A 16,361-nucleotide genomic window follows, 5' to 3' on the forward strand; every position below is an offset into this window, starting at 1 on the left:
AAATTACAATACAAATAGCATAAGCTAGTAATACTTAAGGACAATCAATATAATTATTGGAAATCCATTTATTTGATGTTGAATCTGTTTACATAGTTTATTCTATTTTCAAAATTTATGAGTATAGATGAGCTGTAGAAACCTTACATTTTAATGGCAAATAACGATGTAATAAAAACATTTCTTTTCAAAGCTGCTCCTAACTCAGGACCTGGATCACTTTCTGCAAGAGATGGACACTTTAGTGTTGTTTCTGACACAGGAATTGTTCTACGCATAGCAGAAATGCATTCCTTTCTTAAAGAAAATTTGTTTGAATATTCAATGTGTTGTCTTGAAAATTTTCCGGAAGAGCTACATGACGTAGAATTGCCACTCAGTAGGCCAGCTGATTCTTCAGAGGTAATTATGTTCTTTCGGATGTTTCAAAAATATTATACTGGCATTTCGTTCAGATTTGATAGTTCCAAGGGTGATATTTCCGGGAGCACTAGAGAGAAATGAAATTCATTATGCAGAGGATCAGTATCAAACCAAAATCCTGTGCAGGCAGCGAAGTATTTAGTTAACAAATGCAAATATCCATGTGTTATTCATTCCTGCAAAAACAATCTCAATCCCACAGCCAGTGTATTTAGACCCTAGAAGATTATGCAGAATGAAATTTAAAAGATATTTTTTTTATTAGTTAATTAAGTTGGCTCCTCTACTCAGTAGGACTGAGGCTTTAGATCTTGTAGGTCTCTATGTTTCAAACCAAAAATGTCCAGATGTTTGTTTTGTAACTTATATGTACAAGTCTCTGTATTGTTAATTTGGTCTATAATGAAAACATGATTTTCAAAAAGTATATGTTATGTTTTCTCAAAATTTCTTGAAGGCCTTGTGTGCCAGTTTTTTTCACGGATTATCATCCAGCTAGAAAATCAACATTTTTAGACATCCATCTTGCAAACAACCTATTTGAGCTTTAAAATGTAGGCAACTCAGAATATATTACTCAGAGAAATCCTGAATTGGAATTCTGGAATCTATGCTGACCATGGCACATGTATTAAACATTGAATGCAATTTGTCCAATGTAAAAATAATTGTCTTCAAAGTTTCTCCATCCCACTTCTCACATCAATAATTATTGTAACACTAAAAAAATTAAACTGAAAAATCAATCTCTATGGCTTATTTTTTAGCTATTCTGTTCAGTCTTAGATGGAGACAGAGGAGCCTTGAGGATGGAGAACTTGGTATCTTATAAAAATGAATAAAAATACTTTTGTGATAGCTCTTCTAGAGTTGGTGAACTTTCTGCAGTGTTGGACAGCATATCATTACTCATTTCCCAACAAAGAGCTGACTGTGCCACTGAATAAATTGTAAATATATGGTATGTGACATTTATAACAGCCATCATATATCAAGAATTATTTTACTCTGTCTGTTCTTTTTTTGACATAATTAGTATTACAGTGTCATGGAATAATAAGCTTCGGAGCTCCCTGTCATGTTCGTGATGGGTGCAAGCTGCATAATCATGTGTTAGCTTCGCTATTGTAGACAGCTAACAAGCATAAAGCTCTTACTTTTTTTAATTCTAAGCTTCATTGATTTTTATCACAACATTTTTAGAATCCTTTACTATTCAGAAGGCTGTATAAGTTATTTTTAAAATGTAATTTAGTACTGGGATTTTTAACAGCACAAGAAGATACAGTTTTTGAAAGTATGATTTTTATGTTCACTTACATGTGTCTTTGTAGTTCTGTTTTTTATTTCTGAAGGTTTTTTAAGGTCTGCTGAACAAAGAATCCAAATTACATTAAGTCTAATTAAAATTCTCTGTCCTGTTACGTTTCGCATGCTTGTTTTTTATTCCACTCCATGATGGTCTGTAAGACTGGAAACACTTAACTAAGACAATTTGTTGTTTTCAGGCTTTTGAGAAAGTTTATGTACATAATTCAGCAACCCTCCAGTTTGTCAAGAGCAGCTGTAATATCCTCCCTCAAAAAGATTCCATATGATGTAAAAAAGCCAAAAAAGGAAACATAACATACATTTTATAAAGAAATATATAGCACAAAGTGGAATTTTAGGAGGTCTAGTTCAGGGGCACAGCATAAATTAGGTTGTTTCCACCTCCATATATGTGTTTTCTCCTAATTTTGTTTACACTCCACGCTAGCAGGATAGTGGGTGTTTCATTCCTGAACTGAAGGTCCCGAATGTAAAAGATGGTTGTAGTAGGTGGGTCATCCATGCACATCTCATGGCATGCCATGGGTTATGACCAAAGTTATCACTGCCTACTGAAGGCATATCCATATGCTCAAACACATGACTTCCCATGCATGGATTCAGCTTTATCTTCCCTTCTACTAAATTTTGATGTGGGATGTTAAGTTCATTTACGGCTTAAGATTAAGTTATTGTGCAAAACCTGTCTTCTGCTCACTTGGATTTACTGCCCTATATTGGTCATGAACTGTATCTTCTGAAAATAAAGTGTGTAAAATTCTCCCCTTTTTTTTTTTTAGCAATGAACATTCAAAATTTGAAAACAACTAACTCCCAAGGCAGCTGTTTTCAGTGTCCACATTTTGGAATCAATGATGGAGACACTAAGGACCTTTTCAAATAGCTTCCATATTCCCACAAAATGCCACTGTTTGGCTGCTCTTCTGTGTCTTTGCATAGCTGTGTAACACTTTAAAAAGTAGAGATGGTGTGGTGCTGTTCAGCCTTTAAATCAAATGTTCCACAATTTTTAAGGAAGTTTTTGTTCACGAATGAATGTTGGTTGACAGTTTTCCTCCATTACTTCCCTGGTAAATACAGCCAACAGTAATTATTTGATCAATGGCCTGCTAATGTTCTGTATGTATTTTAGTAAATACAACAAATTCTCAAAAATTTGTTGATGGAATTTTCAGCAAAGAAGAAAGTTTGAAGAAATTTTTTTAGTTGCACAGATAATCAGAAAACAGATAGGTAAACATAAATAAAGCATTAGCCTAACATTCAGAATGCTGGTTTAATTACCAATATGTATAGCTGACAGATTACTTTTTCAGCAGTATATTTTGTATGATCAGCTTGTCAAATAATAATTTGGGCAAAAAACATAATGCCATGACGATTCTAAGTCAAAGGCAACAGCCATTATTACTGCGGGTTCTCTAATCCAGCCCAGAGGTGTTTTGCGTTACCTTTAGAATGTCTTATCATGTGAGCTTTGAAAAGCCTTAGCTTGGTGAAATGGACACCTTTTAAAACCACCTATTTATCTAAAGGAGCACATATCTGTGCAGGAGTGAAAGTCACACCAATTCTAGAAGGTACTATAAGAGATTTTGCATGTTTCTCTAGAAAAAATACATAATTTAAATTTTTGTGTTTCAGATTTCTCTTGAAGTTACAGAAATGACATCAGAAGTGTCACATGTGAGGATAGCTTCTCCAGTTTCTGTCATCGCAGAAGACAGTGAGATTGAGAGTAGGGCAGCAAATGCTTCAAATAAGGAAATTAACATTCAGTGGTACATTTCTTCTATGGCAAAGCCATCAAATCATACGGAAACTAAGGTATAACTAGGGCAAAGCAGTTCCTTAGGTATTGGAACAAATTAAATCTCATTTCCAATGATTATTTATGTTATGACTGATCAGCTTTTTAATTGAATTATACATATGCTGGTAGGCAAGCTGGACAGCAGGGAGCTATATATTTACTGTGCACAAACCTGCTCTGCAGGAAAACAGAATGCCCTGACAGTTTTTTGTTGGCAAGCCAAAAAACCACTTTTTTTTACCATATAGAGCTTCCAGGCCATGTTGTATTCATGCCTGTTGCAGATCCCTCGTGTCTTTAAGATCCCCGCTCTGTTAAGTTTGCTTACAGCTGACCGATACAGTCTAATTGTAGTTTGATGGGAGGCTGTTGGGAAAGGAAATATATTTATATATATACAAGGAAAATGGGATTTTGTAAACTCATTTTCCTAAAGGATCAGACTAAACATGAAAGATAAAAGAGGCTACAGGAAAGCAAGAGACTAGTACATGGAATTTGTTTTATTTTTAAACAAGGGATCAACGTGTAGTTAAAATTTCTGCTTCTGCAATAGAAATCCATGATCGCCAAAATTTTTGGCATAGCAGACTGGTGTCTAAATTTCTACTAGACTCTTTAAACACTATTTTAGTGTTTAAAGTGTCTATGTAAGCTATAGAAGCCCTGTGGAGTTCATGCAAATAATGTACCTCTTAATATAGTTTTGCAGGTTACTTTATCATGGCCATACAGATCGGTAGAGGTACAGAGACAACTCTTCTGAACACCTCATACACGAATGCTATATTCTTGGCATTATCCATATAGTCAAAATATTCAGCTACCACTAGGAAACGTATTTTCAACCATACTATCAAACTATTGCAGTGAAATATGCGAACATTCTATTTAATTTTCTTATATTGATGCAGCTTTATTAGATTGGTGAGTTACGCACACTTCATGGACTTAAACCTGGTATCATGACAGCCGTGCACAAGGCCATATAGGAAATATAGCTAATTGTATAGGGCCTTTGGAAATTCAGTAAAAGCTCTCTATTCAGCCTAACTTCAGTTGAAACTTTGGACATGAGTGTAAGTGGGATGGATTGACCAGGATCAGGACAACAGTGGGATTTTGACGATGACCCTATGGCGTATCATTTATTTTCAGACTCACAGAAATTATGTTCATAATTATATTGCTTTAAGACCTATAAAAAATGAGTATAGCAGAAATTCATATGAGGTCACACTCCCCTCTTTTATGAACGTCAGTTATCTATGACTTCATCAATACACTGTATTTGATATTTATTCTAATCTTGTATCACTGAAATAGCTCAGGTCTACTATACCATACTGCATGACATCTTAGCCATTCCATCTTGTTTTACAGGTTTTGCTGCTTTATGCTTATAATACACAGCCTGTCAAGATTAGCAATATCAAGATTTTCAGTTCAATGTCTGTGTTTTCAGGCCACTTGTGGATTCCATTGGCTGGGTAAATAATCACTGACTTTATCCTCTTATTTCATGCTGTATTAAAGATCAGTCAACCATTTAGGATGAGAGAAAAAAAAGTACAAAATTTCAAAGAGCTGTAAATCTGTAAAAGCATACATTTTTGCTTTTCACTATAAAAACTGTAAGATGTTGTACAAAGTGTTAAACCCATCCAAACAAATGCTTTTTCAATGCATTAGCATTTTAGTTTTGATTCTTAAAGAACTGAGTAACACATACTAATTATGTTACACTGGCATAGCAACACAGCAGATCTAAGAAGCAGTCCCAGCATTTATTCTCATTCTCTCATTGGATCAAGTAGTTTCTCCACACCATATTAAAACTCTGAGCGTGCCAGGATTTTTCTCACATGTAGCCCCAGATGCAGCCCTTAATTTTACTTTGAGTGGCATTTTTCATTACCTCTTCCTTGTCCTTCATCTAGCCTCAAAATTTTTGGGACTGCTGAGCAGGTGGAAGGGAAGGAAAAACAGGCCAAGAAGAGTTGCATTCTCTGCCACTCTTGTACTGGTTGGGTTAAAAAAACCTTTTCTTAGAGATGAATTCCTAAAATAATACTTCTTATAATTTTTAATGTAAAAAGCATTCCATATCTCCACTTTCTCTAATGGAAAATTTATTTTTGTAAAATTATGAGATCATAAGATGAAATCATGAGAGCATGATGAAATGAAAGAAAATGTAGAACCTAATCAATATGTGATAAAAGCAAGGTCAGCTTAATTATAAACTGGAAACAACTAATGTTGTTTTTTAACAGCAAGAATGAGAACCCTTGTTTTCTCTCAGAATTATTTCTTTAAGGAAGAAACTGGCTAATCTGAAGGAGCAAGTTGAAATATTGATGCAAGGGTCTAAAAGTTTGTCATCAGCTTTAGAATCTACAGGTTTTCTTGAACAGAGTGAAACTTTAAAGTTAAGTCCTTCAAAAAAACCCCAAATGAGTGTTGCAAAAGTGCATCTTGATGAAAAAACAGAAGTAAGTTCTGCTCTTATATATTTCTGGCTTTATTTAAAATTTCTGTTTTGGGGAAATAAATGACAGGTAACTTGGAAGGCAGGCATAAAGACAGACATTAATTTTTCAAGAAATGTTGAAATACTTTCATTCTTAATATTTAAGTTTTTCTCTTCTTTATATATTGCTTGTCACTTTACAAAAAACTCCAGCATTTTCTCACCTTTCACTTGAAAATAAAGGCTACATCTTCAGGTACATAGATTTAAAAACTGATGCCTAATTTATGGTAATCTACATCAGAAAAACCTTGGCTCTGTGATAAATCAGCAAGGTGATCAATCTGAAAGTGCTTTTTAAAAATCAGTTAAACATTTTCAATGCAAAAGTTGAATATTCAACGGGCAGTGGTGATTTCTTAAATAAGAACCTTCTAATAATAATTACTGACAGTAAATTTATTTTCATTTTCTCTATGCCACCTCCCTCCTTTATTAGCAAAGCTGAATATGGTCCATAAGCAAATAACTCTCCCCACATACACACACACAGAAAAGGTAATTTCAGAATTTTCCATATGGTCTGTTTGAGATAATGTCATTGGAATAGAATGTTGCCACAGCATAACTGCTGCTTGATAAATGCCAAGGCAAAATAGACGTTTATTTTCAAAGTGGGAGACATTTATCATGTGACAGAATTCTCTTTATATCTATTATATGAAATGATTAATGATGTAGAGGCTGTCACTTTGTCTGATGGATGCTGTGAAACAGTGACAGTTGTGCACTGTGCCATTATTATGAGGCTGTATTTTGACCAGCTTGGAGAACAAATGGTATTTTGGCCAATCATAGTTCTCAGGAGGTAGACAGAGCTGTCCTTTAGTGGGTGTTTCTGATTACCTGAAGGGGTTTGCTCAAACTTTCATTAATATATGTCAGTAACTGGAAAAACAATATTTAGAATACTAATAAGATTAACATGCCATGCGTTATACGTATATAAATATAATCTTGTCAAGGTGTTTGTTTATAATGTCTTCAGTAAACATGGAGCAAAAGTATGCTCAGTCATTGGATCTAAAACCTGAACCAGGGGCAATTTTGCCTCAATAGAAGCTATAAAGTTTGGGCACTTGTGTTTGTACAGCAAACGCAACTATTTGTGTTGCAGAAAATTTATATTCATCAGCTAAAGTTTATTTTGCAGTGAATTCAATTAGAATAACCTAAAACTTGAATGCTCTGAAAAATTTTGTAAGGCTGAGCCATCTGTTAGCTTATTGGAGGAGACTGATAGTACAGCATCATTTTTTTCTTGTTTTATACCATTAGGAAATGGCTAAAAGGTGTTTATCTGAAGTCAAAGCATTGCTGTCTGTTGTTCCAGCCCTGTCCTCCCCATTAACTGAGGTATGCTGTTCTCATTAAGAGTAAAAATCTGTTTTCTACAGTAAAACAATTGTTCAGGTAAACTGAAACATGGATTATTCCCCTAAGTATCTTCCCATTTTTCTCATACAATTTTGGGCTTTCTGTTTGGGTTTTATTTTTAGATACAAATGTGCATGATTACAAACTATGAATATCTGCACTGTTCATTAGAATCACCTTTTCATACATACAAAAATGTATTAAAAGGGAATCTTGCTTACAACGGTTAACATAGGCTGTACACCATTCTCTGGTCATTGTTTACACAGACTCCAGTGAATTTCCATGATGCAATTGCCAAATCAATTTCCTTCCGTCCTTGCATTTTTGCAGTTATTCAGGCTTTGCTTCTATTTTCTTTAGCTTTCTCTGCCTTGCCCATGACATGTTCTGAGAGCTAGCATGCCATTTTTTTGTCCAGGCTGTTGCATTCATTTTGTTACCCAGCTGTAGTCAGTATCCCAGAGGAGATTATGGGAAGTGGCCCACAGTGAGCAGCAGTCTGGTTCAGTGTTCTCAGACACTGTAGGGAGATCAGGAAAGGACCACAGCTGCCAGGGCTCAAGGGACTCCAAGCAGGATTTTGGAATTCACTGTGACGTATCACTCCTTCAACTAATCCTCAAATGTCTTAATTGTTCACAATGGAATGATAATGATAAAGCATCCACTGTAGACTTCCAGTATAAATTCATTAAGACAAGAGAGCATGGTCTTAAGCTCTGCCAGGGAAGGTTTAGGTTGAATATTAGGAAGAAATTCTTTACAGTGAGAGTTAATCAGGCACTGGAAGGGGCTGCCCAGGGAGTTGGTGGATTCTCTGTCCCTGGAGGTTTTTAAGGTGAGACTGGATGTGGCACTGAGTGCCATGGTCTAGTAACCATGCCAGTAGTGGATCAAGGGTTGGACTTGATGATCTCAGAGGTCTTTTCCAACCCAGCTGATTCTCTGATTCTCTGAAGTCAATGGAACCTGTAGGGTGTTCAGCCCTTCATTATGTATAGCACAGTTCAAAGTAGTATTTCCAAACTTTCAAATAAGTTGTATGCAGGTGTTACCTCAGCTAGAGACAGAAAGCTTTGTGTGGGACTATGCACACCATAAAGCAGTACATTCTCTTTGTTTTCCAGCAGGCAAGAGAAGGCAGCAGATACATTGCTTATATGTAGTTTTACATCATTCTCCCACCACACAGTGTTTTTGTTGCTCATCTTTTGGTGAATTAATTGGACAAAGTCAGTTCTAATTTGTGGTATTTGTTTTCTCACTGTCTGAGCTGTCACACTTTAACTCCTATCGTGTTCCACCTTCTCTGATTCTCTTATTTCTGTTCTTGTGTCTTATGGTGCTTTTGATTCAGCCCTGGATTACATTTATAAATGGAAAAAATGCATTTTTATTGAATTATTCATTTAAAATAACAAAACTGTTCATGTTTTAAGAATAAAAATTGATCAGCCTGCTTGTTTTCAATGCTATTTAATGAAGAGCTATGTCCTTGAGGGAGACAAAGTATAGTATTTGGAAGCTGCAATCTCAAATGTTAAAAGTAAATTCATAAATAAAAGAATTTCATTAAAAATTAACCTCCCTAGGTAGCCTACTACAAATTATCTTCCTTTAATTGGTTTTTCATTGATATCCAAAACAGCTAAATAGTTCTCTACGTTCAGTGGACACAAAACCCAGTTTTTCATTGCCCTGTTTCGCCTTTTACAGTTAGCTCAACTCTTTCAGCTTCTCATCTTAGGAAAAGCCTTCCAAATTACTAATAATTTTTGCTGCTCTTGTCTGATATCTTCATTTTACCTACAGATGATCAGGATAAACTTTGTGAGTAAGACTGTTCACAGAAATTTTCTCCCTTGAATCCTCTTTTACCAGTTTATTGCAAGAGATGTCATCAACCACTAATTTATACTGAGGCAATAAGTATTTCTAACTTATTTATTGATTGTGGGTCAGAAATATAGCTTTCATGGGGAGTTGTTTGTATTTTTTGGTACCTCTAAGCTTAATAAAGTTATTAAATTGGTATTTTTTCCTTTTTTTATTTTTCAGATCCCATTTGATATTACTTTGCAATCAATAGCAAGTCTGGAAGATATGTTTGATCCTGCCAATGGATGTATAATAACTGAAGAAAATCTTTTCAATTGGATCGTTTCTCTGCTTCACTAAATTCCCTTTTGCAGTAACTTAATCAGTTGCTGAGTGCTATAGATTTAGACTTAAGTTCTAATGTTAGAGAAACAGCTTTATAAATCACATCAGGATTTGGCTCCTGATGTGTTTTACAATTTTTATTTTTCTCTTACTTTAAAATATTTAAACATAGTTTTAACTTTTTTAAAATTTTAAATTTTAAAAATTAATTAAATTTAAAATTTTAAAAAATTTTAAAAATTCCTACCATTTAAAAATGGTAGGAATTAGGTGTTTTAAAAGTAGTTTCTTAATAAGAGGATTTTCTAGCTTTTCAATAATTGGTTATTGTTTAGAAAAGTTGAATAGATCTGTAACCTCCTAGTGCCTGCTAATAGATACTCCTTTTTCCCAGAAGTTTTATTCTCATCAGCAACTCTTAAGTTGCTTTTGCAGTTATCAAAAGTTGGTGTTATTTATGAGGTTGAGAATTTTTGGGAGGGCCTAAAATCATCACTGAGTTTGTTCTTTTATATCTCTATTTGGAAACTAGCATTTCAGGTTGTTGAGGGTGCAAGTGATCATTCAGATGTCTTTACAATTTCAAAGCATTTTTTTGAAAACAAAACAAAACACAGCAACTAAAACAAAAAAAACCCACAAAAAATAACCTAACCCCTCCCAAGCCAGCACAAAGAATAAAATGGTACAATATAGAACATTTTTCATATCATTCTAAAAAGCTAATAAAACCTCTATGTGTTGCTGTAAATATTATTTTAAAGCGCTGAAGAAACACAAATGAGTCCTAACAACAATATGCTTGTCCAGTGCTAGAGATGGAGAATCTGACATGAATAATGGAGTTAGTTGACCACTGCACACAAGAGAGTGCTCACGGCCCTTTGGTTTTGCTCATATCCCAAGGCCAGGCTTGCAACAAACAGCAAAAAAACCAGGACATTTGGGCAGAAGTCCTGTGAGAGAGACTTGCTCGATCACTAGTTATGCTTCTGTGCTGCCATGAAAATTCAGGACTAATAGTTACCACTCCTGGGTTCATTTTCTGTGAAAAATGCCGGTCCCTTTCAATTCAGTCAGGCTCTCCCTGTACTGTAGCCCAATGATAAAACAATAAACTGTTTTTAGCTATTTGGAAATCGCACATTTACCTTGGGCTTCTACTTTTCAGAAAAATACTACCTGGTTGGTTAAGTGAAGTTTCTTCAAGGGAAAGAGAGGGAGAGAGAGGTTTCAGCATAATGAGTATCTTCAATGTGATCAGTACAAGAAGAAATAGGGTGAGGTTTTCTGCTACTTTTCTCCTATAAAAGAGAGAAGACTATAAAAGAATGAAGACTGGATGTATTTGTGTTATGTGTGGCTTTTAAAAGTTGTGCTCTTTTTTGTGTCGTCTCTTCTGGAATGCTGTAGGTAGTAGAAAAGTTAGAAGGATTATCATACAATGATGAAGAGAAAGCAAAACCCGAGTAATTGATAGGAAAGGTATTTTTCCAAAACAATTTTAAAACTGAGTTAGCATGATTATTTAACTCAACTGCCTAACAGACAGCTTGGAGGAGATGCTCCTTAGCATTATTCTTTCATTAAAAGAGTTTATTGTTCTGCAGTGCTTCAAAAAGCAGGAAAGATAAAAATTGACTACTCATTTTTCTCTCTTTTTTTAAAAAAGCTGTTCAGTCTTTCCTTGTGCTTCGTAAAAAGTATAAACTTTTCTTTTTCTGTTTGGGGTCACCTTGAGGATTATCGTAGGACTTTTGTGCAGCTCAATTAATATTTGTAAAACACACTATAGCATCAGATGAAAATGGAAGTAAAATTCTGTTATAGACAAGGTGTTTTTTCATGCTGTCTGCCTGGACCTTGTTATAATTCCTACGCTTGAAAGAGAAATATTAAATAAAAGGCTTTACATATTCATTTAAAATACATTATACTTTCTAAGATATTTTTGTTGAAAGAAAAATATTTTCCTACCATCTCCTTTAACACAGCACAATAAAATAATAATGTTGAAATGTTGACCTCACTGTAACCATAGCAGCAGATTTTATTCTCATAAACACAGGATAAAGTATTCAGTGCTGGTTTCAGAAGAAAACATTGGAGACAACATTTTTCTTTTAGCATATAATTAAACTCTTTAGTTAATATCTGCTTGTAAGGGAGGAAGCTCATATCTGAACATCTCCAGTAATTGCACAGAATAAAAGTATAAAGTTAATTGCAAAGTAAATTGCTTCTTGTTTTATGCATTACAGTATTTTGGGTGGTTTTTTTCCCTTAGCAATGAATGCAGACTAAAGCTTTCAATATGTGAAACCAGAATAAATTTGTGTCAGCACCATTCTCAATTTCGATAGAATACTTGTCTGTGTCACTGTCTCCAAAACAGAAAAGGAAGAGGGGAAAGGCTTCTTCTTTGATTTCACTGTGTAAGGGACGTGCCTCCTGCTGTGGGAAGGTCTGCTCTATGAACTGCCCCATACAACAGTGCTGAAGGGCTACTTACCATACTGACAGCTTTGAACCACTGGCACATTTACCAATTCTTTTCAAATTTTAACTGAAATATTTCTCCATTCTACATCTGTGAAAGGAATGGATAGTGCTTCCCTCTCTGATAAGTTGTGGGACAGAGCAAGGAAAGAGAGAGAGCAAAGAGCACTGTGGGGGCAAAAGGAAAGATTCTGAATTGAATCACATTTTATCTTCAGCACAGCCCCTGGGTGAGGGACAAGAAGGACCTATATGGAAGAACAGTAAAAAGAGGTGTTGGAGTTTTTAAATTCATTTGGTATTTTCTGTTTCTGTGAACTGAACTAAGCATTCTGAGAACTAAAATAGTTTCTGGTCCTGTAATTAATAACTGCATGACCAAGAACATGCTAGAGCTTAAATTGAAATTGAACAGGGAGCTTAACATTGAAAGGTCTGAATGGATTTTAGAATATTTTAGTTTTAAAATACTGTTTCAATATAGTTTTAAGTTATACTGCTCCCCTGAAAGAGAGTTGTATATTCAAGGCATTCGCAAGATTTGCTTCATGCCTACAAATATATAGCAACTTGAAATTACGTCTGGCAACATGAAATGATGTCTGGCTAAATTAATTTTATGATATGGAAATGAGTAATTTCACACAGATTTATTCAGTTGTATGTGACTGGTTTTTAAATTCCACGGTAGCTCCAATTCACACTTATTATTTGTTGGCCAAAGTTTTTATCTAATTTTTTGATGATGTCAATCTAAGAAAATAATTGAAGTAATTAGCCTCACTTGCCTCAGTTTCTTTATCTGAAGATAATAGTAATCCCCTCATCAGTGAGGGACTTGAAGTTTTCTGCATAAACATTTGGAAAATATTTTCAGATCCTTGAATGAAAGAGAAAGGGAATTTATGCTATTAATCAGTTGAGACACACTGTAAAAGGCATCATCATTTGTTTCCAAATCCATTTTCAGTGAAATCCAAGAAGAAAGATTCTTAAAAAGAATAATGATGGAACTAGAATTAATTGTTGGAATTACAAGCTAATATGCTGAACTAATTAAGCCAGTAGAGAGATCCATTTATGCTTGCCAAAGATTTCTTTGAGTTAAAAGATACTGAGTACATCATCAAATGAGAAAAGTGAAAATATGAAGCATAGGTTAATCTTTAAAATACAGGGGGTGAAAGGGTCCAGAGGCAAGTGCTTAAGTCAAATATTTACCACTGCAATTTAATTTTCTTTGAAACCCCAGAGATAATTAGAATTATTCTCATTTGTCTCCCATGTCAGCATGATTTAGGATTCTACTTAATGTGCAATGAAAAAAAAAAGTATGTATTGAAGCAAATTATACCAAAAATCTCAGTGTCACACAGTGAGAAACCAGAATATGGTACAAAGGGAATCATCATGTGGTGACAGACCTGGCACTATGGTTGTGTGTGGAGGGTGAAGCTCTGTGAAGACACAGAGCACTTACAGGGCTAGTTTAGCTCCTGGCCAGACATCCAGAGTTGAAAAGAACATTTCAGCAGTCACCAAAAAATGTCAGTGTCCTAGTCAAAGCTCCTTGCTTCTTGGCCATCATGCTTGCTCCATTCCCCATGGATTGTGGCATAAGATAGCTAGTATACGGCAGAGCTATTGGTAACAGTCAGTAGTCTGTCTATCCTACAAAATTACTGAATACATTTTGTCATCGTCAATATGTATTGTGTTAATTAGCTGTTACGTTCTTAGAATTCCACTACCAAGTGGAGTAATACCAACTGTTTCAAAAACACTTAAAAGAGTAATTTTAAAGAAATCCAGGGTTTTTTTTCTCTACTGTCCTGACTGGTCTTATTGCCCAGGAGCTCTGCAGCTCATCATTCAGAACCTACTGTTTGTCACTGCTGCTACAATAAAAACCTTGTTTATGGGCAAAGAGGAAACTGATGTGTTTTTAAAGCCAAAAATGTATTAGTATAATTGAAATCTTACCCTAATACAAGAATCATTATTAATCCAGATCTAATTATTATGAGAAAAGAAATAATACTTCTGTGCAGAAAAAGTTTTAATAACAACAACAATACAATTAAAATTATTATATAAACTGTTACTAATTTTACCCCTCCTCACCTGTGTATTGCTTACACTTCCACAGTTTCCCTGCGTCTGGAGGTCAGTGGTTTCATGCTGGTGTGTGTGTGAGGAGTTGTTAGGAAGTGACTCCATAATATCTGGAGTCATGGGCCAGGAAGAATACAGTGTTGATGTTTTCTTCTCCCTTGCTCTAGGATCAATTTGGATGTGTGTTATGTGTTTGACACGCACCTTGCTCTTTCTTCATGGGTTTGTAGTTTCATGTTACACCTAAATTCAATATACATGCTATTTTACACGTCAGGTAATTGGGTTTCTTCTCTTTGTTACACATGAAAACTGTTTTTGTCCAGCACGAGGTCTGCAAGTCATTTGTAGCTGTGGGATTTGCAGTGCCAGAGATGTGCTCCAGCCTTTCTCATCCCATGCCTGTACTCCTCTCCTCTGTCCTGAGCCTCCAGTCCTCAAGGCCTGAGCTGTCCTGCCCAGACTGCACTTCCCCACGTTGTGCCATTATGCCAGCTGCGATGCAACTGCTCCCTTTTCTTCTCAGCGGTAGGAAATCGATTGGACTTTTTAATCTGCTTAAAAATCTGAACATGTATGCAGCAAAAAGCTTCGTGAAAGGAGTGCAACCTGCAAGATGAAAGTTACTTCCTTTTGGAGTGCTGTACAAGACCATTAGTCACAGACTATGTATGTGGCTGAGATTCCCAGAGATGGGCCAGTTCTCCTCATTTGGAAAGCTCCTTGAAGAGGATTTACCTGCAAGGTAGGTTCCCTCCAAACCAGGTCTGTCTGTCTCAGGTGTGAGGGAGCTTTCCTGGGGAGTCTCTTTCACAGCCTTGCACAATTGCTGGGAATGTCCTGCCTTGCACAGGTGGCCCGTGCAGTGACAGCACCACTCTGCTCTACGATTTGGGCTTCTTGCTGTGGTCCCCTCCCCAAGAAAGGATGTCCTAGTGGTTTCTTAGAGATACCAAGAAGAAACACAGCACAGTCACTGGCATACAAAAAATGCCAGCAAAGGTCCTACCAGCAGGAAAAACTAATTTAATTAAGGGGCTGTCACAGAATGAAGCAAAAAATGCTGATCATGTTTACTTAAAACCCTCAGAATTTCTAATTGTTCAACTTCAAGCCTTCAAGTCTTGGAAAGCAGATACTCATATACTTGTCTGTAAACAGTTATGCTTCACAGTGAGGAGATAAGGAAAATAAACCAGAGGATATGGTTGTGGGAAAGAAAAGGCTTTAGATTGTCTGTATTAAAGCTAGGACAGAATAAGGAATATTGGCCTCAGCAGTGAAACATGACAGGTTTAAAAGCAAATTAGGACAACTGAGTGAGGGCAAAAGACTTGTAGTAATGCTGTGGATCCCTTAACAGTCATCTGTCTGAGAAGGCAGACGATAGATGATATAAAATGTGATTGATTGGTTAATGAGGATTAATAGATGCAACAAAGACATGATCCTCATTGCTGTAGGGAAATAATAATAACGGCATTTTGTATAACAGTGGCATGATTTCTTTTTCCCTGATTCTGAGTTCACTTATGCAGACTAGAAATTAAATGAACTTGGAAAATCGAGACTCCATCAGAAAAGAAGGTAAATCAGGCATTTCAGATCTACTGGCTCTGAGAGTACATGGGGTGAAGACTCACTCGAAACTAGATCTCTACAGAAACCGTTTTGCTACAGGTTCCACATCTAATATTCCTCTAAAGACAATCTTTTAGTAAAAAAAAGTGTGCTTAGGTTTAGAAAGCAAAGGTAGTTAAAACACATATTACCTTAAAGGAAGTGCTAGCTTTTATTGTGCCAGATGAAAATAACAAAAACGTCTCTCCATCTGTAAAATTCAGCATGGCCAGAGTAACAGCTACATTCCAACCAGGAAACAGACGCAGCAATCCAACTGATGTCACTGGAAGTAACTCAAAGGGTGTAACAGGGTATGTTATAAATAGGTATGTTCTTAACACAAAGTCTGCAATTCAAAACTGAGTTTAATGATTCAGATCGGGAAATTCTCTGTTGTCAGTGTATGAACTGCTGTCATTTATTTCGCCCTGACACGGCGATGTCGCGGTGTCCCCGCTGCACGGCCCGCGCCGGCTGTGA

The 16,361-nt window shown here is 35.8% G+C and overlaps 1 protein-coding gene across 1 annotated transcript in view; it reads left to right on the forward strand.

Moving 5' to 3' along the window:
* The window catches only part of CFAP54 (cilia and flagella associated protein 54), a 107,701-nt gene extending 97,885 nt beyond the window's left edge, over positions 1-9,816 (forward strand). The window contains exons 64-69 of the mRNA XM_027887449.1: positions 194-402; positions 3,400-3,582; positions 4,952-5,058; positions 5,874-6,063; positions 7,380-7,457; positions 9,540-9,816. Coding sequence (XP_027743250.1) covers positions 194-402; positions 3,400-3,582; positions 4,952-5,058; positions 5,874-6,063; positions 7,380-7,457; positions 9,540-9,659 — 887 coding nt within the window. The 3' untranslated portion in view covers positions 9,660-9,816. The remainder of the gene's footprint in view (positions 1-193; positions 403-3,399; positions 3,583-4,951; positions 5,059-5,873; positions 6,064-7,379; positions 7,458-9,539) is intronic.
* The last annotated feature ends 6,545 nt before the right edge of the window (positions 9,817-16,361 follow it).

The sequence above is a fragment of the Empidonax traillii genome, unplaced genomic scaffold, assembly GCF_003031625.1.
Source record: "Empidonax traillii isolate 1590-97213 ecotype Southwest subspecies unplaced genomic scaffold, ASM303162v1 scaffold210:size766637, whole genome shotgun sequence".
Classification (NCBI taxonomy): domain Eukaryota; kingdom Metazoa; phylum Chordata; class Aves; order Passeriformes; family Tyrannidae; genus Empidonax; species Empidonax traillii.